The sequence below is a fragment of the Syngnathus acus genome, chromosome 13, assembly GCF_901709675.1.
Source record: "Syngnathus acus chromosome 13, fSynAcu1.2, whole genome shotgun sequence".
Lineage (NCBI taxonomy): Eukaryota > Metazoa > Chordata > Actinopteri > Syngnathiformes > Syngnathidae > Syngnathus > Syngnathus acus.
Genome location: NC_051098.1, coordinates 5,053,346 through 5,080,555, shown reverse-complemented (window position 1 = coordinate 5,080,555; position 27,210 = coordinate 5,053,346). Strand labels below are relative to the sequence as shown.

Below are 27,210 nucleotides of genomic sequence, written 5' to 3'. Positions count from 1 at the left end.
TCTTAGTTCAGGTGGCATTAAAATTATAGTGAAATATCGTAACTTAGGTTTGAGAGGCAATATGGAACTCATCTGATCAAATAATGGAGTAGTGTGAAAATGGGGTTAACACGTAGACTTACAAGTAGTTCTGAAGTGCAAGTGAAGTGCAGTAAGTACTAGTCAGCTCATCCTTTGTTTCCAACTAATCCCCGAACGAGTATTTACTCGTGTACTCACTGATGCCGAGTAATGTCTATCAATATCAATATACTAGTAACAAATTGAAAATAATAATAGATATAATTTGAACTAATGTCCTGTTTTTGAATAAAGGACTACAATTTTTTTTTTTTTATCTGAATCATTGATTCATCGACAAACTAATCAACAGATTGATGAATTATTGATCTAATGGTTAGTTGCAGCCCTAATGATCAGAATAGCATTTCTAAACCTATAAATCAAATGATAGCCCAAGACTTGCACGGTACTCTTCTAATGTAATATCCATCCGCCCTTACCCCATAAACAAGCTCGCCCACCATCCCGTTCCATATCTTTATCTCTGGATCTCTGGCTCCGTATTTCCCATCAGGCACAATGGAGATCTTGTATTTGATTCCAATGTGCTTGGCGATCTCTGAGGCCAGATCCACACAGTAGCCCTCATACTGGTCATTGCCTTCATATAGCTCCCAGTTCTTCTTCAGCATCACATAGGGGCCCTCCTACAAAAGCAGCATAAGGCGAGAAAGACACTGTTTGGAAGTTGGTGATGTAAAAACAAAATATTTAAAGACAGGAAAACAAAAAAGGAAAAACAGATGTCAATAAAGAGTAAAATCACATTTATTTCAGCATTACAGCAACAAAATTAAGTATACATTGATTGACAGCTTAAGTGCTACAGAAAGATCATAATATTTCTGTTAGTTTTACAGTTCCTTCTTCACAACATAAAATTCTATTGTGGTTATCGAAAAGTTTGGCAACCGCCGATTTGTTGCTGCAACATCCTTTTCATCCAAAATGACTCGAGAGACATTTGAGAGCTCAAAAGGCAAATAGAAACGTGAGCGAGAGGAGCGAACACAGATTTTTTTTCTTTCAAGGAAACACCACTCAAGTGCAGATTCTATGATAAAAGAGAGAATAAATGATTACATGGGTTCTTTCCACATATATCTGGGTGCTTTGTATGTGAAGAATTCAGACTTTGTTGTGCCTTATGTCTTATCTTTATCTGCCTTGACGTGTCTCCACTGGGGCGTGCACCTGCCTCAGAGTTGCCGATGTTCAACTGAAGGGAAATACAGGCGAGGCAAGAACACTGTGGCTTTGAAGGCGTGTTGTCAAAGGCAAAACGACTTTTTGGGTTTGCAGTTTGCAAGATGAAAGCAAAATGCAACTCTAATGGTTTGGTGGGTGCATTGTAAGAATTCGAAATTACACACCGACGTATTCACAAACACGTGTACAAACATGCGTACATCTATCAACATCGATGAATTATTGTATAATGCCTGAGGCTGCTAATCTTATAATCCAATTGAACCAAGCCTATTAAAATGCAGTTGAGCTCCTTTTAATCTAACATAAATCTCTTCTAATTGATCAAATAGTCTTTTTCAATGTGGTTGAAAATGACAAATGTTAGCATTGAAATGTTCTAATGCGCACGACAATAAAATGTGAACAACTTAATTTATTGGAATTGTATTACCATGATTATGATCAGATGCAGATTACTAAAGAAGAAGAATAGTTTTTTTTTATTATTTCTTTTTTTATTTTACAGTGGAATTACGAGTTACAAACTTAATCGGTTCCAGGAACCCATCTGTAATCTGAAATGTTCCTAAATCTAGGTAATGTTTCACATTGAAATGAATGGAAATGCAATTAATCTGTTCCAGCCCCAAAACCAGTGTGGTAAAAATTAATACAATGTAAAATAGAATTAAATGAAAGCAGACAGACACCTCAATAAGTAACATGCATTCTGTAAATTCTTTTTCTTTTTTTTTAATTTTCGGACTTCTTTCACCATGCTATGCACAAACACACCCACTATCCGATTTGTGATTGAATTATCAAGGATGCAGAGGTGGAACGATATGTAACCACTTTCCATCTTGTGCTGTGGACAGATACAAGTAATTTTCAGGTCACAGCAGTGCATTATGGATGTTGTCAATGATGGCCATGCAATGCGAGACGAAACACAACACACGTTTTTTTTGGTCTGGAAGAACTTGACCTTTCAGATTAACCAGAACAGGCACAATCTCAGCTCCAACATCACCTCTGACCTTTCAAATATTATTCTGGCTCAAAATCTCCCAGATACACTCCAACATCTTGCGAAGAGTCTTACCAGGGGAGTAATCATATTTTCATCTATATCACTTCCTGTAAACTGATTTGTCCCAATACCCTGTACTACTTTAGTAACAGGTCACGTAGGAGAATAGAATAACTAAAAGAAGGAAAAACTCCCGTACACGCTCTCACTCTTTAAGTCTTTTAATCCCACAATGTTTCGGACACACTGACCTTCCTCAGGCTGCCTCCAGTGCACAATTTTGTCTCTATACAGTGCCTTTAAATTACTGTAAAAGTTGTGTGCTCCAAAGGTAACCACAGCATTTCCTTAGTTTAGTTATATTAGACTTTACTCTTTAATCATCTTTAATATAACCATCACATGAATATATTGCCCCATTTTGTCAAAACTCACAAAAATGATTCTCCTCCAATGACATTAGAAGAAACATTTGCAGGTCCCTGGGTGCTCATTCCATCGACTCAACATGAATCGTAAAATTAATGAACACCAGACTTGCGTCTTCTAATAGTTCAACACAGCAATCTAAGATGCTCACAGACTGGGAATATTACCCGAATGAGCATATTGTCGACATTCACAGTTTAATCTCATTTGCTGTTTGCTTGATATTAATATTATTTGCCGGCATCACATCAAATTAAATTGGTTTATTTGGAAGTTTTAACAATGTTATTAAATAAACAAGATCCTGTGCAAATTGGGAAATTATATCCAGTAGGTACAAAGAGAACAGTAGAACAAGAATAGTTTGAAATATAATAATAATAATAATTTATATTTCTATGTCGTTACTGTCAATTGCATAGCATTCTGTGAGATTGCCATAATTTTAAACGTTCCTATCACCGATTGAATCAATTACTTTACATACTCTAAAAAGGAAAACTTAATCACTCTCAAATTGCCCTCATCCTCAAGTCCATTATGTTAGAAGGTTAAGTGGTTAAAATCAGCTCACTCTACGGAGCGAATATGATGAAAGCAATGAACGCACGCATGCACACATGGACACAAACATGCACAGCGGGAACATTTTCATTTCAAAGTCGCCTTAATGTTTTTTTTATCAGTTTGCTCCTGATACCTTTGCCTCACTGTGAAAGTAATTCGTAATGCGTGTGTGACTGTGTATTTGTGCGAGTTTGCTACTTGTTATCATGCGTTTTTGTGCTGCACCAGGGCAAGGAATGGGTGTCAAAATGTGGAAATGGGGGTAAATAAGTGCAAAATCAGCACGTGAATGTGACGAAGAAAGAGTAATGCGTTGGCTGTTTAAATTTAAATTCAAATTCAGATAACTCTACGAAGTCGGCCACAGAAAATGTGTCCACAAAACTATTCATAATAAAGTTAAAATTAAAAAAAAATATATATATATATAGCAGCAACACTAAAATAATTATAAATAAGTACATTTAGTCATACAAATACTGAATATCAGATTATATTATTTATTGTTAGGTTTAAATGAAGAAAATCTCATTATTAATCCGCATGCTAGTACCAAATGTGTTTTATTTATTTAATGATCCATGCAGATGTCATGTATCATATTAGGCCATATTTAATTACGCTTGGGTTTATGCTTGATTGACCTTAGGTGTGTTATTTTACTCAACATGTGTGTTCTTTGGGTAGACAATAATCAATTTGCATATTTCAATGATGTCAGGCCCACATTGACAGGACATACACTGTATCTGGTGCAATGTGTTGTGATATATCTGCAATTACATTAGCAGACATCTAATTCTTGTATGATTAAAATGCATATTTGAAAGAGACTGGATTCTAATCTCAGGTTACCTGATTCCATGAGATTCTTTTTTCTTAACCTTAAAATATGAAAGCAAAAAAGTCTGACTTGAAAGAGCTCACTTGAACCTGGTAATGTAAATCCAGGCTGAAACACCAGATATGGTAAGATGAAACATCGGATTAGTTCAAATGGAGGTAGAAACGTGGAGAATTTGAATAAACGGGAATGTGTGAAAAAGAGATAAAGAGAGAAAAGGTACACCATTTAGGAGGGAGCAACAAAACGAGTGACAACAAATGATCCAAATGGCTGTGAAGTACAAAAAAGTTGCCGGGTTGAAACAGCTTTGTAGGAGCAAATGGTTGGGGCTGATAAGGCATAAAAGGTTCCCGATCCGTGCCACGGAGACAGTTAATACTCGCCGTTTGAGCCAGTTTGCTCGATGGGGCAAACAGCTGGACATTGAAAAGTCCACTCATTCAAACAATCAGTTCAGCGTTACAAAACGCTAAAATGTCACATAATGAATAACCAACGGCAGAGGCATTAAATCAGCCCTGAGCCATCCATTGCAACAGCCAGAGGGCCGAGCCAAGCGGTCACAGCCTATTTCAGTCTGTCGGATGGATAATCAGTCCATTCATTCCTCAATTAGTTAAATTACAGCACATAATCATGCATTCACTGATGTATTGGCCAAGTGAGTCAGCATGATTGTCTCTGAGCTATCGAGACATAAAAAGAGCAAAACACTTCAACGTTTAGTTCTGCAGTCATCGTGCCGCTTGGTCAAGTTCCAGAGGGACATGTTAACCTTAACTGTTTCACAGTAACCTGTTGGTGGGAGAATTGAAACTTTTGGTACAAAAACTCATTATTAGAATTATTACATCAATGACTATGTTGCTATGGGACTAATGCTGGCTGACAAATTTGCATATTGTAGTATAACGGTTGGCTTGATAATATACAGTGGAACAATAAAGTGTGATTTCACTGTTTAATCAAATGTTGGCAACTATTCTAAACACACACAACCCCAAACACGTTTTTTATTAGCCATAAAACCAAGGGCAGGAAACAGCATCAAGAAATTACAATGTATTTGTAATACAAACAACTGCATGCTAAGCACAATGGGAAACGCCACACGACTTAACAATTGATCACGAGTGCAGTTCAATTCTTTCTTCCTACTCGTAGTGCTTGTGATTTTTTTTTTCTGTAGTGGCCTAAAGGCAGGCATGCATGAATCATCTACATAGTACATAGAAGGGTCGAGCTAAGCGTGTAAATGGGCCCATATCTCACTGAATTTCTCATGTTAACAGTGTCAGTGTTGCATTGATGGTGCTGAATGACCATTAAGGAAGGCATTTGACATAATTACAGGTGAAAAAGTTGAATGAAGGACTTGAGGAATTTATTTATGGTTAAATTCAATGGGCAAAAATCTTTGTCATTCTCCAAAGGTTGGGACTCAGTTGACTTGCAGTGAGTTGCTGTTTCTTCAGTGTCGCAGCAGAGGCTTCTTCTTCATCAGAGGCTGCAAAGAGGAGGAGGTGGCTGAACTAACGTTAGCCAAGGTCTGCTGAGGTATCCATCCACAGAGAGATATGAAGGAGGCATGGCGAGAGAAACAGTGGGGCAGATGGAGCCAGGGGAGAGGAAGAGGACAGATGTGTTTGGGGAGACACATCGAAAAGACGTGTACAGTAATGCACTGCCACTTGATCACCCCCCCACAAATGACTTGATTGATGTAAACAAGTTCACACTCATCAGACAATTTTGTATGTACACACACTTGAAAACACTTCAAGAGCTGTGTATGCTGCTTCCGACCCTAAATTATTCACTCAATAAGGTCACCTCTCATTATGATCCTGTGCAATTCTATATTACTGTAACTGTATCCACAATAGTAAGAATCTCTGAAGTCGATCACAAATGTAATATATCAATGTAAAGGCAATTTTTTTTTTGTATGTTATTAGGGACTATATCTAATATCTGTCAACCAGCAGATGGATCCTAAGTGCTGGAATGAAACTTTGGAGTTTATTTCTCTTGGATCACTTTGTCTGCCATATTGAACGTGACATATTTAGAGGAAAAGGGGTGGCCGACCACAAATCGGCCACAGACGGATGATGTCAAATCACTTACACAAACACACTCAGCCCTCCTTTGTCTTGGATTGACACTGTGCCATGATTATTTAATTGGCAATGGGCTGGCATGTGAAAGTCATTAGAAGAAAGCAGACTGAGGTCACATCTGAATGGTGATTCGAGGTCAATTTTAGATTCGCCTATTAATGAGACATTAGTATAATCAAGTGTCACTCCCTTGTGGCCACGCTCCGAGGGCTTGCTTAAACTTGTTCGAAGTTTTCTGAGACATGAATACAAATTTGCTGCAGGACACTCACTCTTGTCTTCCACTATTAGGCTGGATTTACACTACATGGTTCAAGTGACACAATTGCGATAGACCATGGCAGCATAAAGAACAAATAAAACATTGAACTTGGATATTCTCAGATTGAAATCGGGCTACTTACAAATGTGGACACAGTGCACCTACCATTGTGACTGCAGTGGAACGGACAAATCAGACACAGTTTACCATGTCAAAGTGAGTCTGATCCAAATGCACTGCTTGCTCTAGCGGAGCTAGAGGGGGAGCCACGGAGGACACTGCCACCCCCATCTGAAAAATTCTAAACCCCTCCCCGCAGGAGCGAGGCTAGATGATCGATTTCTGGGTATTTTTCAGGGAATTTTTTTCCCAAAATGTCCACCATCCCTCAAAGGCGATACATAGTCAATGTTTATCAGCACCCTCAAAAGAATTTGGGAGGTTTGTAAAATTGCTCCGCAAGTGACTGCTTGTTGATGTACAGCAGGGGTGTCAAACTCATTTTATTCGCGGGCCGCATTGTAGACATATCTTCTTTCGGAGGGCCATTATGACTGTCAACCCAAATAAATGTATGAGCACCTCATATACAGTAAAAGCTTCAAAACAAACAACTCATTTTCAAATCAGACGAGTAAAAACTGGTCAAATATTTAAAAAAAAAAGATATTATTAAAAGTGAAGACAATTTGCAATTCTGGTAATGACACGAATTTGATGCACAATTTGTCTTCGCGGGCCACATAAAATGATGCGGCGGGCTGTATCTGGCCCCCGTGCCTTCAGTTTGACACCTGAGATGTACAGTATACCAATGCCACACCTACTCTCAAACAACAGAAATATTCACATGAACAAACAAATGGTGTATTGCTATTACTGTCAACAACAGTGACATGTTCCAGTATATTAGATGCAGATTATTGCCATAGAAAAATAATTGCAGCGGGTCGGTGGATGAAAATACAGTTGTATCAGATGCGTATAAATTGGACATGGGCTCTAAATTAGAATTTGGTACTTGCAGTGTAAATCCAGCCACTTAGCAGATTTTCCATTGCTTTTACAGTATTTGTGCATGTTGCATGGTGGGAATCAGCGATATGAAATGGATTTGGTTCAGTTCAGTAATATAAATACTACCGCTGCCCACCCCTTAAAAATAGCACCATAATTATGCAGAACGTAAAGTAGTCAGTTGGAACATTACCATGATCGTTGTCACGATTACAGTCCGGTTCTCCATCGCTGAGCTGTCATTGGACAAGGAATTTTCATTCTGGACCAAGACAAGTTTGTCGATGTCATTCCAGTAACCAATCTGGCCCGAACAATTGAGGAAGAGAAGTGACAAACAAGAAATCATTCAATTAGTCTCTTTTATAGCTTAATTCTACCAAAAAGACAATTACAATAAAGACGGGACAAACACTAATAAAATGAATAAGAATAGATTGAACCAAAAGTAAAAGCCAACCAACAGAATGAGTCCAGCCGCAAATTTCCCCCTGGAACTGCTGAAATTGAGTGTGAGCCAACATCTTTCAATAAAACGCACGACGCTGTCAAAGGAAGTGAAATGAGATTCTCTTTTATTTGTTTTCTTTATTGTAGGAATACGTGTTTTCTCCGGTCACAAAATATTAGTCGTAAGCGCCTTAGCTCATCATGATGAATGGATTCAGTTTGATGTCTTATGTCTTGGCAGACTTTTATGTACACCAAGGTTACTTGTGTTGAGATGCTCCCAAATGTACACATCCAAGGAAGCTCTGATAACGTCGGCAGGAGTGTTTCTTCACTATATTTCTGTCGGGGATTTTGTTATATGGAATTTGAGTTTACTGCTTGTATTGTCTATGTGGAGTTGTACAGGTTTTCTGCTGTCCACCTAGCCAATGCCCTCATAACCGATCAGGGCAAAGAGCCTGCTGAGTGAGCGCAGCGTGCCAGATTGAAGCATATTACTGTGACAGCGTGTTGAATTGAAGCATATTACCACAACGTACAAATGAAGTGTCGATGGTCAATGTGTGGAGCAGTTCACATTAGTTCTTGCAGCGACTCGCTCCCTTGTTCATCACTGCACAAGTGGCTAATTACACTTGAGTTGTGTTAGGCTGGCCCGCCCCAGGGCTAGCCAATTGAGGGTAAGGGTTGTATTTAAAAGACCACTTTGTTTTTTTCAGTTTTGAATAAAGTCTTCAACATTTACTTTTTGTTTCTATCAAAGTGTGTGTGGGAAAATCAATTAAAGTTGAGAATCAGATTTTTCTTCAGGACAAATGACGTAATGCCATAAAACAGTCAAAATCAAAATGTTTGACCTTACTGTCCTTTGATTTGCCAGTGTTGGTTTGGACATTTCAGGCTCATGAATGACAGTAACAGTATACTCAAGTACTTGAAGACAAAACCTTCCTTTCTCTTTTCCTGATTTTTTTTGTTGGCTCCTTTGATAAGTGTGATCTTGAGTTTCTCGCATCCCAGAGTTTGGATTTTGACTTGAGTTGGAAAATACATAAATATTTCTCAAGCTTTCTGACAGCCTTTGCTATTTTGTTTCTCTTTCCTTCAACACCACATGCCATTGTACACTGTCAGGCCGTATTTTCAGAGAAATATATCATTTTATTCCCAATATAAAACATACCTTGCGTGGTCCGTTGCTTTTCAGTTCAAACACGTCCATGGTATAATTGATTCTCCGACCAAAGTGATCAAATTGGATATTGCCAGTCAGGCCCTGAATGCGCACCTGGAAAAAAAGCGAAACGTCAATTCAAAGGACAAATGTTTGAATGGCTCTTAGGTGAATGTTTATGTCAGTGTATGTATGGATGGCTCATATCATGAATTGACTGATTGAAACAAAACTGAATAAACAGTATAAGCAAGGAAAAGCCAGTAGTCGGCTTTCAATCAATATATGCACGCACGCACGCACACACGCACGCACGCACACACACACACACACACACACACACACACACACACACACACACACACACACACACACACACACACACACACACACACACACACACACGCACACACTTCAATAAGCACCTGCTTGAGTGCTCGTTCCATATCTATTCCTTGATTCCAGGGAGCAGCGGGATTGGCCAAGCAGTCGCCAGCATTTCCCCGTCGACTTATGTCAATTTTTTGACGACGAAGCGTGCGAAAGGCTTCAGCCATTACGAGCACACCATCATAGGTTAAGGATGAAGTATACTGCAGATTGAAGAAGAAAACAAACAGGAGAATTCATGGATTAAAATCTGTTGTGCACATTGAAGCACTGGAATACATACGTACACCATGTAACCAGTGTGTGCAAACAGCCAGAAAAAAATAGAAAAGTTGAACAAAAAAATGTTGACCCACAATAGCACTCAACATTGATTGACGGAAATATTGTTATCACATAGACTCACTAGGGGTTTATATTATATTATACTGCAAAACCCTAAACCTTGTGTGAAAATTGTGTTCAACTCTTTCATAGTGAAACGTGAGGTGTGACTGTGCAGGGTGAAGTAGATTAACTTGCAATGAAACACGATTGGAAACTGAAAAATAATTAAAATTTAAATATCGTCAATATGTGATCTACTTCAAAACTATTAGTTTTGACAGGTTTTCTTTTTTATTTATTCTTTTAAACAAATTCATTAAAAGTAACACACGCCACAGCAGGGAACATCATTGGACTCATACAGCTGCTGCACACATGCCAGGCCTCACATAGCCACTCAGGTGGGAGCTCTCAAACACACAGCAGGGGGGCTTCACTTCACAGCAGAAACAACTGGAAGCATGGTGACGGGGGATAGAGAGAAATGAAATGACAAAGTCAGCGGAAGTGCATCCCACTTATAAACAGGAATGTTTCTCCTTGCTGTCATGCCATGATTTGTATCCCGTCAGGAGTGCAGCAGACTACACAACTAAGTTATCTTTTCATTCCTCAGTGTGATATTGCTACGGTGTGTGTATGTAGGTATGTAATATATATATATATTATATACGTATATATATATGTATGTATGTGTATATATAGTATATATACGTATATACATATATACGTATATATACACACACACACACACACACGCACACACACACACACGCACACACACACACACACACACACACACACACAGGTATATATTACATTTTAGGAAAATCCCAAAGCACATCAAAATTTATTTCAGGGAATACTAGCACAGAATTACTGTGTAAGGACATTTTGATTGATGGCTGAAAGCAGTTAGCTCAAAATCTACTCCCTATGTAAAATTGGCAATTTCCATTCTAGGGCATTTCAGAGGGCGGTATATTTAACTAAAATACTGCTTGAGTGCCCCAAGGCTGAGTGAGCGCAGGGACTCCTTTCCCATTCTGCATCCTTCATGGTGACTGGTCTGTTTGTAATTGTTGTCCGTGCTGGATTTTTCCATTCATAGGACTATGGCATATATTTTGTAATATGTAGTCCATGTATTAATGACTCAATTGGCGTTTGGAAGCTGTTCACACAAATAACAAATCAGGATTTAGAGAGTGAGTACAAGAGTTTTTGCAGGAATCTAATTTCCCCTTTTAGTTGGCAGAGTAAACACACAACATCAGGTTTGTATTTAGAACCTATATTTTCCTTGTACCTTTAAAAATACTACTGGTGATGAAAGTAATTATTTTGCATTGTATTGCTTAACATGCTTAACTCAGGCAAAATGCAATATGTTTTTATTTGGACTGCAAAATATGTTTGCATTTCTACCTGAATTGGCCTATTTTAATACAATAACCACTCTATTCACGGTGGACAGGAAAGTCTGCAAGTTACTGATGCCCAAGTAACAATTTACCCGTAGATGCCACAAAAAGGCGACAATATGCAATTTTTCAATTAGACCAAGCGATGGCCAGATTAAATAAAGATTTCCCCTCTCCTCATTGTCTGGTGGATGACACAAACTAATGGAAAGAATGCCAGCAGTTGTGTTTATTTTGTGCATCTCTACATGTTGACTGTGTCTATTCATGATGGCTTCATTAAGAAACTAAATGTTGTGTAAACTGTAGAGGAAAATTAATGCGGCTAATAAGGATTCATCCGCTGAAAGTGAGAATGCTGATGAGACAATTAACACCAGGGTTGAGATGAATAATGACATGCCAATAATAAATATCATGAATGAGTATGGTCTAAAGTCAAACATTCTGTGGCATCTCATTAGAGCATTTGCATTTTATGTGCGTGAGGGTGTGTTCAATTTCTGAATAACTACAAAGTAGGACAAATATCACCATTACTTTTTTATACATATATAATGCAAATAAGTGGGCACCTTTCCATTTAATATATGGAAATAAAAAACAGAACTGGCTGTGCTTCAATTCATGGATCGATGAAAGCAGGAAAAAGAAGGAAAGAAGACACTTGGAAAAAAAAAGTAGAGAGAGATGAGCACTACTGTCTGGAGAGTACACAGAGGGGTGAGTGAGATTGTGGAAAACATACTCTATATTGTTACATGAAAGAGATCTGCCTGTGCAATCCCAAAACAAAGAAGAAAAGAAAACTGGGATCATGTGAAAAGGAAGTGATAAAATCTGCAGTGAAACCTCCTTGTTGACATAGATTCCTGTGTTGGATCAACCAGTTCATTGCTCTTACAGTTGCAATGTTTGGATAACTTGCACTAACACAGACACTGTGAGGGATAACCTTTAAAGGAGCTGGGTTGTGAAGAAAAAGCAACCTCACGCAACGTCGGTGTTTGACAGCAAGTACGTGTATCAATTGAGCAATCAAGGGTTGTATACGACCCATTAGTTCCCTTTGAGTCCTGATCTTACAAAGGCATTTTGAGCTATTGTAAGCTTTGAACATCTCTCAGGTCAGACATCAGTAACCTCACAAATTTTATGGATGAATGAACAAAAATTCAACACAGTCCACACTAACGTCTTGTACAATCTTTCCAGATGAGTGTGTACTGTTAGGAACTACAAAACAGGGCTATGAAATGTTTCTTTCTTAGAGTAGATGTTTTCCCAACTAATATTTACGTAGATTATACTCTTTTTATTTTTGGTCAATTGTTTTAGAATGAAGCTTTCCAGGACATAGAAATATCTAGACTTAGTAATCGCTTAATGTTGTTCAAGCTTTACTTTGTAGGTTATGAAATAGCTCCTACCTTGGGTGGACTCTCTGATCCAGGATATTCTCTCTGATCGAGTTTGTTCCACCGCTGCATCAGTTTAATGACGATAGCCTTGCTGAAGTCCACTAGCTGGAAACCAGTCACATTGGCACCACCATGCATGAACCTTTCCAGAGAAATGTCTTTAAATCCCTGGATGGAAGCGCCATGACAAAAACAAAACATTGTTATGATCCACTTCCTATTATCAGGAGTATACAACATCCTGTGCCAGCTAATCATACTTATTGTACTCACGCAGATTATCAACACTATTTATTCCTAATTAATATGGTGTCATTTCTGCTGCTTGATAAGCTTTCGTGCAGAGCAGCTCTCTGTCGTAGAATGGTCACGGAGAGTGATTCATTTAGAAACGAGGCAGCGTACAAGGTAGAAATGTGTGAGCTCGATCCTGGACTGATGAAAAGTAATTGCTAAAAGCGCCGAGAGCTTTTTCCTGCTTGACCTCGTCTTTCAGCCGTATTCTTTGTAGCCCCGGCGGAAATGACCGAGAGATTAAAGATGGGGCACTGCTAAATTGACTGTTCTAAGTCTGATCTACATCTGTAACTTGTTGAACCAAGCAACAAAATACAGTATATTATGAAGCAATATTGACATTGGAAGACTTTGATAACAACACAGTTGAGCCATATGAGCCGGATTTTTTCCCCCCCATATCTGGCAATTGCAAAAAATGATACAAGTAAAATACCAGGAAATAACTCAAGATGACTTACCAGGTTTGCTATGATGTAGTGGTAACCTTTTACGTGTTTTCCCACACTGACTGCCTGAAGAAGATTTCACAAAGTGCAACACATTAAAATGGTGAAATGCTAGCTTGGTAATGACAGGCAAAATGACATTGGTTCAGAAAATAATTTCTTAACCATTGTTTCTGTTTCATTTATGATTTTTTTTACTTCAGACACACATGTTCAAACACTCTGGATACAGTTCTCTGAACAAAGAATACAGGATTATTAGTCATTAAAAAATGTTGTCCAAAAAATGTTGTCCAGCTTCATGGAGTAACCTCACTCCTGCCTGATTTCAGGCCATGTTTATATGACAATTGTCTAACAAATTTTGTCTCATGCATTTTTGTACTGAAAAGTGGATGAACTATAATTTAGTCTGTATGCCAGGGCAATACTTGTCATTATAACCACAATTACACATATTGAAATTAATACACTGTTTTAATTGGACGGTCATGTTTTGAAACAGATAATTCTGAAGCTACTGATTACACTAGGGAACACATTTTTTTGTTGAGTTAGGTCTGACAGTAGTTTCAACTAATTTTGGGGTGTAGAATATAAAACTTCTCTTGGGTTTTCTCTATGATTTCAAGTTTTTAGCTATGGATCCCTATTTTTAAAAAAACAATTAAACATAAATATAGATGTAGGTAAATAAAACAGGTTGGATTTGTTACAAGCTTTGAAAACCAAAAAGAAAAGTTTTCAATGAAAGCAAAGATTATGAAAAAAGTTTGATATTGCAGATATTGATAGTACTGTTTCAATTGTAACGGCACAAACAATTTCCCACGTAACTGTAGATGAGTCCAAATTATAATAAGATGGAAAGTCTCACTACAGCCAATCACTTGAATTATACATACGGGTCAGCTGTGGAGAAAAAAAATGATGTGCTGGAAAAAAATATATAATTTTAGAATCTGTTTGCCAATTTTAATTTTAATCATCATCGAAATTTGACAAGATTGTTGTAAATTGGTTCTACTTGAACACGACTGCTGGCTGTGTGATGGATCATCCTCAGCAGAGGGGTAAAGCTGAGTGAGTGATACGATGCTCAAAATTCTGTAAGTTATGTTATAATATTGCATTTATACTATGATAGGGATAATTTATATGTGATAAATGATAGACAGTTCTTCCTCCCACCCTCACAAATCAGCAGCCACACACACACACACACACACACACACACACACACACACACACACACACGCACACACACACACACACACACACACACACACAAACACACACACAAACTAACACACACAGACTGCAGCTGGCATGGCCTGACAAACAGAGAAGTGTGTCTCCAAGCAGGGATGCGAGCCAACACAGACACTGTAGAGCCCATTGTGACATGAGTTTGTGTCTGTTGTAAACACGAATGTGTGTTTGTGTGTGTGCGTGTGTCTCCGTCTGTCTGTTCACTCACTACACTACAGAGTCCAATTAAAAAGCAGTTTGTCTGTCTGCGACGTGGAGTGTGTGTGTGCTGCAATGGGGACAAACATTTGAACGCAAATTTGTATGTGTTTATTTTCTTACAACACCTTTCTCATGTGCGACATGTATCCTTGATATCTGCATTAATGGTGAAGGCGTGTCAGAGCTCTGTGTCAGATTTGTGTCACGCTTGTTCAAGTGTGTTAAGAGTACAAACAGTGGATCGAATGTGATGGTCGGTGACAGAATCAATGGGACGTTGCAAAGAAACATTAGTCAAGTGACACTTGCACACACACGTTGACACACTAATGTATTGGGTATTCCTACTGTCAACTCTCACAAGCCAAGGAAAAAGACATGCCTACCTCCCATGCATTATTATAACTACTAAAATAAAAATATAACAAAAAATGAGTGTTAAAAATGATCCTAGTTGAACTCATTTTAAATAAAGGTCAATCATTAATGATGTGTTCAAACCCTACTGGTGCATGCACAGTGGCCAGACCAGTTGAGGAAGGGCTGACAGTACTCCCTGCAAATGAAGCTGTGATGCTCTTGAGCTATTGAAGATCATATTTTTCCATTAATTTCATGTGGGAAATGAATGTTCTGTTGCTGCCACACATTGCCTGAAGCTGACAACCAGCTGGCAGACAGCAATGGAAGCGTCAAAATGGGAAAAATGTCATTCTTCCATTAATGACTGTAATTAATCATGTTCCGGTGAGTCTACTGTGTTGGCAAGGTTGTAAAACTTTTTAATATGTGTTAAAGGCTTTTACTCTAGGTTCAGTTGTGTCATATCTCTTTACTTTTTCTTGAGTTAAGTGAAGACTCTGGGCTCCGTTTTTGTGCCCAGCGCAAGTCTAGCATAAGGCATGGTATAAAGCGCATAGTCAGGTTAGATTTATTCTTGCATACACAAACGAGAGCAGTGTGGCGGACTAAGAAAGGGCATTTTTCGCCATTGTGGGTATGATCACAGCAAACTAAATTTGCTACTAATTGAAGCGGCGCCTCTCTGATCGTCCTTGACGTGGCGGAAGAACAAACTGATTTTCTGTTGTACAAAGGCAGGTCGAAGAGCGCACAGTGAGATTATAAGCAACTCCAATCTTACCGCCATGGATGGATGATGTAAACTCAGTCAGGAGGATGATAAGAGAAAAGTTGGAGACCACCTTCCAAGGACTCGATTATTATATTTTATATCAATATTACATTGGAATACGTTGACAGCACCTGTTCTAGCATGCTTTGTAGTCGCTCTGGCTCCAGGTCAATGACAAACTTCCTCTCTTGACGTCGGTCCAGGTCTTCTAGAAGTCGGCGATATCCAGCCTCGTTGAAACTCTCCACACAAATTGCACTCACCTGAATTAATATTGCCAACAAATTAGTCGACAGACACTTAATCCGATAACAAAATTGCAGTCATGCAAACCACTTTTTATACACCCAGCATGAAATGTGTGTTTATTTTGGGCCGTTTCCAGAGTTGTGTATGTGTGCGTCTACTTACCTGCCAGCCATTTTGCCCCGCTCTCTCCATGATTGCTTGCAGGATCGCATAACCTAGACAAGTGAGAAAATGAAGAAAGGTAAATTGAAGCATGATCAACCTGCTTGAATGCGAAGCAATTATATTTTGCCGTTTTTACAAAAAAAGTGTTAATGCTTAATATTCCCATCAGAAAATGTTTGATTTCATCCCAATTACTTCACAGTGAGTGAAGATTGGCAATATCAGCAAAGTGCTTGCAGGTGTGCATTAAAATCCAGCAGACTCATCAGCCTATCTCATTTACTGAAGCAATACCCTAATGTCTTGTCTTTCAAGGTGGAGGGTGAAAGCACTTACCGTAGCATCCCTCGCAACAATCCTCTCTTGACCAACACATCAAGTATATCAGGAGATGATGATGTGCCAAACACTATTACACTGAAAGTCAATACTAGTTTGCAGTGTTCCTTGGTGCAATTCAGTCAGCACAATGTGTGTGAAGTTGGTCCAGTAAAGTGGGCACTTGGTGACCACCGTTCACAACAGACTGTATATACGTAAATATAAACCTATTGAGAGGTGTTTCTAATATTTTGGTTAACAATGCAGGACAAAGGGTGGCTCGGTAGCGCACTGGTTAGCACGTCCGTCTCACAGTTCTCAGCTCAGTGGCCTAGTGGTAGTGTCCGCCCTGAGACTGGAAGGTTGTGGGTTCAAACCCCGGCCGGGTCATACCAAAGACTATAAAAATGGGACCCATTGCCTCCCTGCTTGGCACTCAGCATTAAGGGTTGGAATTGGGGGGTTAGATCACCAAATGATTCCCGAGCGCGGCACCGCTGCTGCTCACTGCTCCCCTCTCCCCCAGGGGATGATCAAAATCACACGGGGATGGGTTAAATGCAGAGGACAAATTTCACCACACCCAGATGTGTGTGTGACGATCATTGGGACTTTAACTTTAGGAGGGTGCCGGTTCGATTTCACCTCCGACCCTCCCTGGGAGTTTGCATGTTCTCCCCGTGCCCGCATGGGTTTTCTCCGGGCACTCCGGCTTCCTCCCGCAAACAAAAAACATCCTTGGTAGGCCAATTGAGCACTCGGTCTGAGTGCGAGTGCGGGTGGTTGTTCGTCTCTGTATGCCCTGCGATCATTTGGCAACCGGTTCAGGGTGTCCCCCGCCTACTGCCCGATGACTGCTGGGATAGGCTCCGGCATGCCCGCGACTCCCGTAGGGACAAGCGGTATAGAAAATAATATAATTATAAAATTAAAATGTTAATATTTAATTTTACAATTGTATAGAAACATTTCACTCTCCTCCCACTCCTGTTACATATCACTGGATATCAATAGATGCTAAGTTGAGTTTCTATTTGTTACTATCCTTCCTTGAAACTCTTTCCAATCAACTTGTTTGTCCCCTGCCCGTCTCATCTCACACCTGTCCTTCATGCTTCCCTTCTTTCTGGCTGCCTAGCCAACTTGACTGACTCCTGTGTTCCGCCTCCCTCTTTACTTTCATCTCTCATCACCAAGGGTACAAACCCAGACAGCCTGGACCAAGGGAGGAAAACACGCACATACACGAGCGCACACACAACACGGCTCATATACCATGGGACAGTGGATTACGTCTGACCTTTATTTCCGCTCTGTGTTTTGGAAGCACTCCAGAGTTCTTTGAGAGTGAAAAAGAATGCTTTGCCCCATGTGCTTTATGCTATGGTTACATCATGGCTATGTCACCACTGTGAGCCTGAGTGACTCATGTTTTGCACATTTACAAAGATGAAAACCCAATAGCTCATGCAAACAGATTTGGAACCTGATCTATTCATTGGACGCTCCCAGGAATGTACCTGGCAAACTGACAAAATTGCAGCAGAGTGTTTACGTATTCTCGGAGGGGTATATGTCAAAAGATTACTTTGTGATTTATCAAATCTGAAATGAATTGCAAGTGTAGCGCAGGCAAAATGAGAAGTGGTGGAATAAATTAAGGAAACATTTTTTAGGGTAGACTCAAATGGATCATTAGCATTTCCATTTTCAATGCTGAAATGCTGTTTGTGATGCAAGTGTTTTGAGTTCCGAGCATTGCCGGTTAACAAATCAAACTCGCATCTTGAGGCACCACGGTATTTGTATACAATTTATGTTTTTGGCTTCTCTTTATACCTCTGTCTGTATCGTAGAGGAAGACAAATCGGCTCCAGTCATAGTGGTCCAAAAGGGAAAGCAATGCCCCTCTGATGGATGGCCTCAGCTGCAGGGTGAACTGAGCCTCTCCTTCGGTGGGGAAGCTGGGTGTCACCAGGCTGATGTGCAGGGCCCCACAGAATGATGTCAGCGTGTTGACTGAGCGTTTGTCATAAAGGCCGAATATGGCAAAGACTCCCCTTGAATACTGAGAACAGACTGGGGAGGGGGGTTGAAAATATAGGGAGGAGGACGTAGATGAAAAATGAAAGAAGGATGCAGATGAAAGAAGAAAAAAGGGTGATTAGATACACTTATTGATCACACATTATTTGTGAAAGTAAACAAAGAGCAAACTTGGCAATGGAGAAATATTCAGTACATTAAAATTCCATCTGGTTATACAGCTAACGCCCCTTTATTGCAACATACTATGACATACCGTTACAATATGCAGGTGTACCGAGTTTATATTTGTATTCATTTCAAATGATTAATAGAGCATCCAAACATAAAACCCGAGTCAATAACAGCAGTAGAATACACAGTCTGGCACAGGCAGTGAAGGCTTGGCACATTTCATTTGGGTGCACACATACACAATCAATTGTGCCACTCACCATACAAATGAGGCATCATTTAAAAGGGAAATAAACAGCCCCCCCCGCCCCAAAATGGGGGTTTAGTGTTTCTATTTTTATAAAACATGTGATCAGAGAGTATAGTGCATTTTTTGATATATTTACTGGGAAGTCTTTCTTGAAAAAAAATATATATAAATAGCTAACTAGCAGAAATTACTAGCCAATAAAGCAGCAGCCATTGCTTTTATCATCACCAAAAACGGCTTTATTTTTCCAAGCATTAAAGTCAGTGAAGGTGTTTCTTGTGCTCATGTTTTTATGGTCTGAGTTTTGAACTTGAGTTACATCAAGTATCATAAGTCACTTTCCACCTTATGATACATCACTTTTGAGTAAACAGTGAGTCTGCAGACTTTGCTTTTGGTATCAAGCGGCTATCACTTGATACTTCATCTTTCTTTTCTTCTCACATCTGCTCCATCCATCCTCCCCCCTCTCTCTCTCTCTCTCTCTCTCTCTCTCTCTCTCTCTCTCTCTCTCTCGCTCTCTCTGCTTGCACCATGAATGTTGCTTCATGTTTGCTTTCTCTTTGCTTTTACTTTGGTTCCCTCCTTTGCTCCCTTCTCCTGGGACTCAGATTAATTCCATTATCAGCTCGAAGTCTCAGTGGCGATAAACAGTGAGGGACATGGAGCTTTGACGCTTTGCCTTGTGGCAATTAGACAAAGCTGAGACCTCTGCACCCACCAGGCGACAAGGCAGATTATAACATGAGTTAAATGTCTTCAGTTTCGAGAACTTGCGTCGAATGTTCTAGGAGTAATTTCTTCAGGACAAGCTGAGTCATGGTGTCTTCTAAATCATTTTGTTGCTTTGAGTTTAAATACGTCTCATATAACAATTCCAAGTCAGTATGAATTATTCCCATGTCGTTGGACTTTCTCCAGCCTTTGGATTGGCTAGAATGGCCTGGTTCCTTCACGTCTGAACATGAGGACATTGGATTTTTTTTTCTCATAAAAAGACCTTCAAACCTGATAAAAGTAACTATCAGCACAAAGAGGGCCAGCGGACGGTCTGGTTGTAAGTATGTTCATATTTGACTCGAGACTTGCAAGGAAAATGCCTGTCATTCATTCATGAAGGCTTTCGGCTAATAAAAGTTGCTTCTCAGCAGACAGAAACGATGTCCTCATACTCTCTGTGGGCCAACGAAGAGCCACATACAATTGGATTCCTTTGACAGCTTTGTTGAGGAAAATGAAAATTTCTTGGTGGTAAAGCATTTGAACCAAATAAAAGTGAGTCTCTCTCTGAATACTACTCCCAAGCCAGATTGTGACATTTTATGGAAATTTTATGAAAGCTACTTGCCTAGATGTTTTGAATTCTATTTTTCCACACTCCTCAAGGGTTTCTATCAATTCAAGGAATAGGAAAATATTTTTGACTTGATACAAATCGTTGTTTTAAGCCCAATATTCACAGGATTAATGACAGCATTTTAATAAGCGCATTTACCTGAAATGTACCGAAATCTTTTTGATGACTCATTCTGACATCACCTGTCTTTGCTCTTTGATTCTGCAGTCCCTTACTCCCCTCCGTGTTCTCCCCTATGATACAAATCTGCATTTTTTTATTTCCAGCACAGGTTTCTAAACCAGCGTAAGGCTGCAATGTGCCAGCCTGGGGCCTCATTGCAATAAAACATGCCCCAAAGTTGCCTCATAAGCTTTAATGAGAGGAGGGGACCTATGGTGTCAGTCAACTCGTCGGACACAATAGTTCTCCTGGGATCTAACTGGTTCTCTCAAGGTTAGTATTTGTTTATTTTTTTTCTCTGTTCCCATGTCTTTGACTACTTCCTAACGACTTTGCACCACCATTAGTCTTACTCATTGTATACGGTAAGTTTCTATTCTTTGGACCATATGGTATGCTTAGGCTTTGCTATCTCTGTTTCTGCAGTGATAACTCTGCAGCACATTGTCCTTTTTGTTTATTCAGGAAACTGTTTTAAAAGCTCAGTATTTCTTGTTTTTCGGCTGAATAATTGCATTTTGTTGAACAGCAATGAGTCATAGATAAACCTCATAATAATTTACTGTACTCAGTAATCTGCAAACACACAATGCAGCTGCCATAGGATCAAAAATATATTGCACAAAGTAAAGTAGAATGCAATGTCCGATACATTGTTTCATGTGAGTAAGCATTCATCCATCCGTTCATCCGTCCGTCCATCCATCTGTCCATTCATCCATCCGTCCATCTGTCCGCCCATCCATCCATGCACCTGTCCGTCCATCCACCTGTCTGTCCATACCATTTGTCATTAGGATCACAAGTAAGTGGAGCCTACTCCATCTGACTTTGGGAAATATTTTTGCCCTGAACCAGGTGCCAGCCAACCGCAGGGGAAATGCAATTTCCATATAAATGTCGTAAAATTTAAAACGGCAGTAGTGTCATCTCAAATTGCAGATTGTCATTAGCATTGAAATTAAGACTGATATGATGCACATTGTGCAAGGTCAGAGTCCTCCAGTGATGCAACAGAAGCTTAAAATTATTATGCTAAAGCATCTGGCACTCAGTGCCCATACACTTCCATTTCTGACAGTATTATTTTCAGAGAGTCTTGCCATAAAGTTGACCATGAACATTTTCTGAATTAAACCACTACCTCTTGCCAGCCTGACTTTCTTGGTAGCATATTTTATTTAACATTTAATGAGAAAGAAGTGTGAGTGCGCCACCGCTCCGAGATTTTTAGTGCTTGGGTAGCAATGACTAATTTTCTCTCTAGTGTTTGATAGTTGTAATAAGCTCTCAGAAGCTTAGAGACTAGACAAAGACCACATTTGTTTAGAGAATACAACAGTGAAAACATAATGAAAAGTGCTAGTAGTTATGACTCTATTCTTTTGTTCTATGTTTGTCTTTTCACAGTTGCCAAAATATTCCTTTGTAGGTTAGACATATTCATTGATAAGCAGTGAGCGTTATGATTACCTTTAAAGCACGGCAATAGATCAAGGTGTGTTTAAAATTTTACAACTATCTTAACTCCCTGCACGTTTCAGAATTTTTTCTGAACTTACAACGTGAAGTCGCAAAGGATCAACTACCCCAATGCACATTTAAAGACAAAATAATAACTTATACAAGTGCATCTGCGGCACTTTGCAACAAATATACAGTACAAATGGGACAATCAATAAGCAGGCAGGAGAGATCAGCCACCTTATGGATTTCATATTTAATGTTCTCAAATGGAATAAAGTTACACGGAAGCAATGTCTTCATAAATGGAGAGTGAAATTTTATTGGGTGTTTTACATGGAGTGTATTTTAGGTCATCCAACATTCTCTACGTATGTCTGCCTTACCTCTAAGAATTAGAAAAAGTGTTGTAGAGACTGCAGATATTTTTGAAAAGCTCAACTTGATTAATTTATTGGACACAGTTGGACTCGGCTGTGTCGATGCCCAAATGGCCGAGACAAACTCCATCTATCCGTACCAAGATGCGGCACTCTACAAAATGGCCAAAACGTCTTGCACATTTCCGATGTGCCGTGCGCCAGAAAAAAGATGTAACGACAATAGAGCCCATAGTCATTTTTCATGAGGTGTCAGTTTTTAATTTGTTTTGTTCCACATTTATTGCATTGTTGAATAGATAATGTTTGAAATGAACTGAATCATTCATAATTCATTGTGTTTTAAAAATTGTCAACAGAATGTTGAAATACTCTTTTTAACTTGTTTTTCAGTAACAACGCTTTAAAAACAATCTGATAATGATCACAATTTTTATTGTCTCCCCACCTTTTCGTCCTCCCACTTTAGTTTGGGCTGCATGTCCAAATCCAGGACTGAATGTAAGGTCAGCGAGGTGAGGGACGGCTGAAGAATAAGCTCTTGGGTAAAACTGCCACAGTTCACTTCTTTATTCATTGTGATTATATCTTTCCACTCCCCTGCACCTGCCCTTCCCTGCTACCTTCTTCTGCAGGCATGCTCCCCCCCGGCAGCATGGAATACACAATCTAAGAATAGAAGAACTGATTGGGGAAAATGAGGGCCAGTAGCCAAGATGAGGGCAGCTATCTTGAAAGTCTTACGTGTTGTTGCAGTTAGTGGATATGCTAATAGTTGCTGACATATAGTCCTAGGGACAGTTAAAAATGGGAAAGGACATGGTTATTTCAAAAGTTCTGATTTTCATGAAAATACAAACATACCGTCCATGCTATGTAACATTCTAGTTAATTTTCATAAGCCCAAGGACAAAATAAATGACATTAAACACGACACTGATGTAGTAAACAATAGAGGGCAATTAGCTAATACAATCTTTTCCTGTCTTGTTCTGTCATACTCTGAGTTCTGGATTCTACTTCCACCTTTGGAACATATGTTCCTTGAAAAGTTGTAGACCGCCAAACCGTTTGTACATGTCCAACTTGGAAGTCTTGTCACAGTGACATTTTTATTCTGAGTAGTCATGACAAGAATGCAAATTTGAGTAATGTCCCACTGGTGTACAGAAATTGTTTCTGTGTAAAATGTGTATGCAGTCCAGTTTCCCTCCAGTAATCCAAGACATGTGTCTCTGAAATTACCCGTTGTTGTGATCCTTATTTTGACAAAAGCATCTTCAATAGGCAACCTGTCTGATTTGGGGGGAAATTATGTTCCAGACAGGATGAGTGGTACAGAATACAAGGCTGTCTTTGGAAATTTAAAAAAATGCAAATGATAGACTTTGAAATTGACCTTTCACAATTCATTTTTCTGCTTTTAATATCCTGCTGTCATCCTGTAGAGCAGGGCACATCAGTGATGCATTTACCAAGTTACTTGGTAGGGGTTCTCACAATTAGTCAATGATGAATATGGATTAAGAATAGCAATCAAAACATGCAAACAATGAAAAGGTCTCCGCATTAAAAGTTGGCCAACTAGGAAATATTAACCGTTTATGAAAAGGCAGGTTGTAGATGTGACACTTAAATCTTCATCTTGCGTTATAATTTGATAATTCTGTTATTGCTTAAATACTTATTGCCAAATTGTCTTAATAAATGAAGATTCTAAACTCTAAACAAAGGCATCTGGAATTTGTATCAATTATTTGGTAATTTTTACAAAATGTCGAGAGACAAGTGACGGGAATGTGTTTATTACATGCACTTCTCACAAAAGAACTTATCAATAGCCAGTGTGAAACTCCAACACGAACATTCTAAATCTGCCTTTTTTTTGTCTCTTTTGTTCCAAGGTAAATATCCCACGGACGCACGTTCACCAAGTTCTAAATCTTTGAGAACTTTCTTTTGACAAAAAGAATGTTGCGGCAAAACAGCTGTGATCCCTGCCTACCTAACAGCGGTTTCACACATGGGAATGCACACAGTCCCTTTAAGGCTCCATATTGATTGCACTGCAGAAAGTTTGCTTCATCAGTGATGTCTGCAGTCTTCGAGATAAAGCTAGATGAGAGAGCAGGTAGAAGGACAATCATGCCTTAAAGATGTTAACCCTAAACATGGCACATGTGTATATTGTATTGTTTGTGTGAAACAGTGACCCCGATCCCTAATGTGTCACATTAAGCTTTTAGGCCTGTAACCCAGTCAACTTGCAGCGCTACTAACAGTCGCTGAGCTGTAGCGGGTCTTTCCTGTATGAGCAGTCATTCATCACACACACGCCCCGCTGATATCGAAACCATTCATCACTGAAGACAGGTAGGAGGGGAGTAAGGAGGATAGGGTGCCCACTCGATTCATATAGTATGTAGGTAGTCTGATGTGGTCTTCCTCCAAACGGACAGTCACGAGCCTCTCCCGTGGCATCTTTTTCATTTAGCTAGCAGTTGCGTCATCTTGTATAAACGTTTAAGTATGCTCATCCTGTCAACTCGACGTTGCCTAATGGCCTTGAGCTAGCCTTTTTATAACCATCTATCTAAAGGCATTTTTTTGAAGTAGGTCCTTTTTTATTTGTACATGGCGTGATCATAATGTAAAAACAAAATAGGGCTTTAATTCTCATGTTTCATGGAGATGATACAATATGTACGAGTGGCCTTCTTTGATGTATGTGTGACAAACAAGCAAGCAAGAGCCCTGCAAATTTGGCCGCTTTTCAGCTGATTTCAGATTTGAATGCAGCAGGGAGGGCTTGGATGAGTGTCCGCTGCCAGAGGTGGTACTGCAGCTGGTGCCCCTTTCATGGGAAAACAAAATAGCTCCGTTCATCAAGCACGGCTCAGTGAAAATCAAAGACGTAAGTCCGAGAGACTCAAGGTGACTGATCCAGTTCCTCCGTCAAACATGTTTCCTCAAAACTTGGAAGTTATGAGAGGATGCATCAAAAGCTAACACGCTACTGTGTAAACATACAAGGATATCTTCACGGTAAATGTGTGACACGCACACACAATGGTTTGAGTGTGAGCCCTTTTAGCAGAAGAGAGCCACAGATTAATGCAAAAGATAAACTGCTGAGTAATTTAGGGAAAGCATGCCAACACTTATCTCACCTGCGATCTCACTCCTCGACCCCTTGGTAATTCCTTATTATTCCACTCCTATTGTTCTCTCCAACACAAATTCTTCTATTCAATAAAATCTAATTTGACGCTTTGAATCATTCATCTTAAATTCAATTTTGCTGAACAGAAGACAGTCTGCTGTGACTGCTGTGAGGTAGGGGTGCTTGGCTCATGAATGCATAAGTGGTGGTTTGATCACAAAGGCTTGTGTTCTTGTGCTGAAGTGTCCTTGAGCAAGCTCCAAATATTCTTTAGTGACAAGATTCTGCATATGTTCATAATTTATGATTCTTTTAGAATTTATCAGTGATGTGTGTGTTTGAATATGGACTAAGTCTAAGCCCCACCTATTTGGGTGTCACTGTCTTGTGTGCTGACCGTCAACTCCAATTTGAGGGCTCCAAGGAGTGAAGTTTTACTTTCACCGCAAACTTGCACAGCTCAAGCCTGCATCCGTCACATTGGGTCAGCTCTATTGCTACGTTAACATCACATTGGAGCGTTTCACTCTCCGGGCATGTCTAATCATTTTACACTCCTTTTTGCCGCAACGGCAAGAGTTTTTATTGGATGAGAGAAATAAGTAGCTCTTGGATCACTCTCATGTAGCACACCGACTGCAACATCGGTGCTCCTAATAATTAACAATCATGGCGGAGAGATTGAAACGATCAAAAGTGTGGTTACATATCTTAAAGATTAATTGTGACAATGTTTGTCATCAATATGCAATCACTGAGAAAAGCTATAGTTGCTTTTCCCGTAGCATTTACACTACACAGCTATCATGAACTCAAGTTAGTTGGTGATCTCAGCTTTTGAGAAAGGAGCTACTGTAGAATTTCTGAAAAGGCAAGAGCTCTCCTGTTATAGCATTTTACACACATCAATTTGTCCACAGTTCTCCACTCTCCACTCCCATGGGAATTAACGCACGCACACACACACGCACGCACACATACACGCTGCAAGGCAGCAGCATATTGAACAGTCTGTACTTGTCCCCAAGCACAGAGTCAGCCATTGCTGATGAATGCTAATCACATTCCAATTAATTCTTCCCAACTAATGCAGTCAGGGTCAATTCTAGATTAAAGTGCAATCCTCTCAGTTTGGCTACTTGCAAAAGTTAATAAAAACACATTGGCTTGTAATCCTATCTTGATCACACAGATCCATAAACAGCTCATTTACACCAGTGCTCACACTTGCTACATCTTGCCATAAGCCCTGACTTGTTTAGAAAAAGAAAAAAACGAATCATTTTCCACTGGAGGAATCTGGTGCGCCCATCTGCTTACTACTGTTTTTTTTAGGTGATTGGAACCTAGATCATACGAGTGTCACACATACATTTTGTATCACATCTAATTTTTTGTGTATTT

General features: G+C 39.5%; 1 protein-coding gene across 9 annotated transcripts in view; it reads right to left on the bottom strand.

The window, feature by feature from the left end:
* The window catches only part of gria4a (glutamate receptor, ionotropic, AMPA 4a), a 68,866-nt gene that overhangs the window by 24,007 nt on the left and 17,649 nt on the right, over positions 1 to 27,210 (bottom strand). For 8 of the 9 annotated variants that reach the window (XM_037267027.1, XM_037267028.1, XM_037267029.1 and 5 more), the window contains exons 3-11: positions 18,650 to 18,889; positions 16,487 to 16,539; positions 16,207 to 16,338; positions 13,480 to 13,533; positions 12,731 to 12,889; positions 9,585 to 9,752; positions 9,169 to 9,273; positions 7,726 to 7,836; positions 504 to 710 (exon numbers count right to left, since the gene is read on the bottom strand). In XM_037267027.1, the coding sequence (XP_037122922.1) occupies positions 504 to 710; positions 7,726 to 7,836; positions 9,169 to 9,273; positions 9,585 to 9,752; positions 12,731 to 12,889; positions 13,480 to 13,533; positions 16,207 to 16,338; positions 16,487 to 16,539; positions 18,650 to 18,889 (1,229 nt within the window). Of the gene's footprint in view, positions 1 to 503; positions 711 to 809; positions 5,638 to 7,725; positions 7,837 to 9,168; positions 9,274 to 9,584; positions 9,753 to 12,730; positions 12,890 to 13,479; positions 13,534 to 16,206; positions 16,339 to 16,486; positions 16,540 to 18,649; positions 18,890 to 27,210 lie in introns of those variants that run through there. The other variant, XM_037267031.1, reaches the window with a different exon arrangement.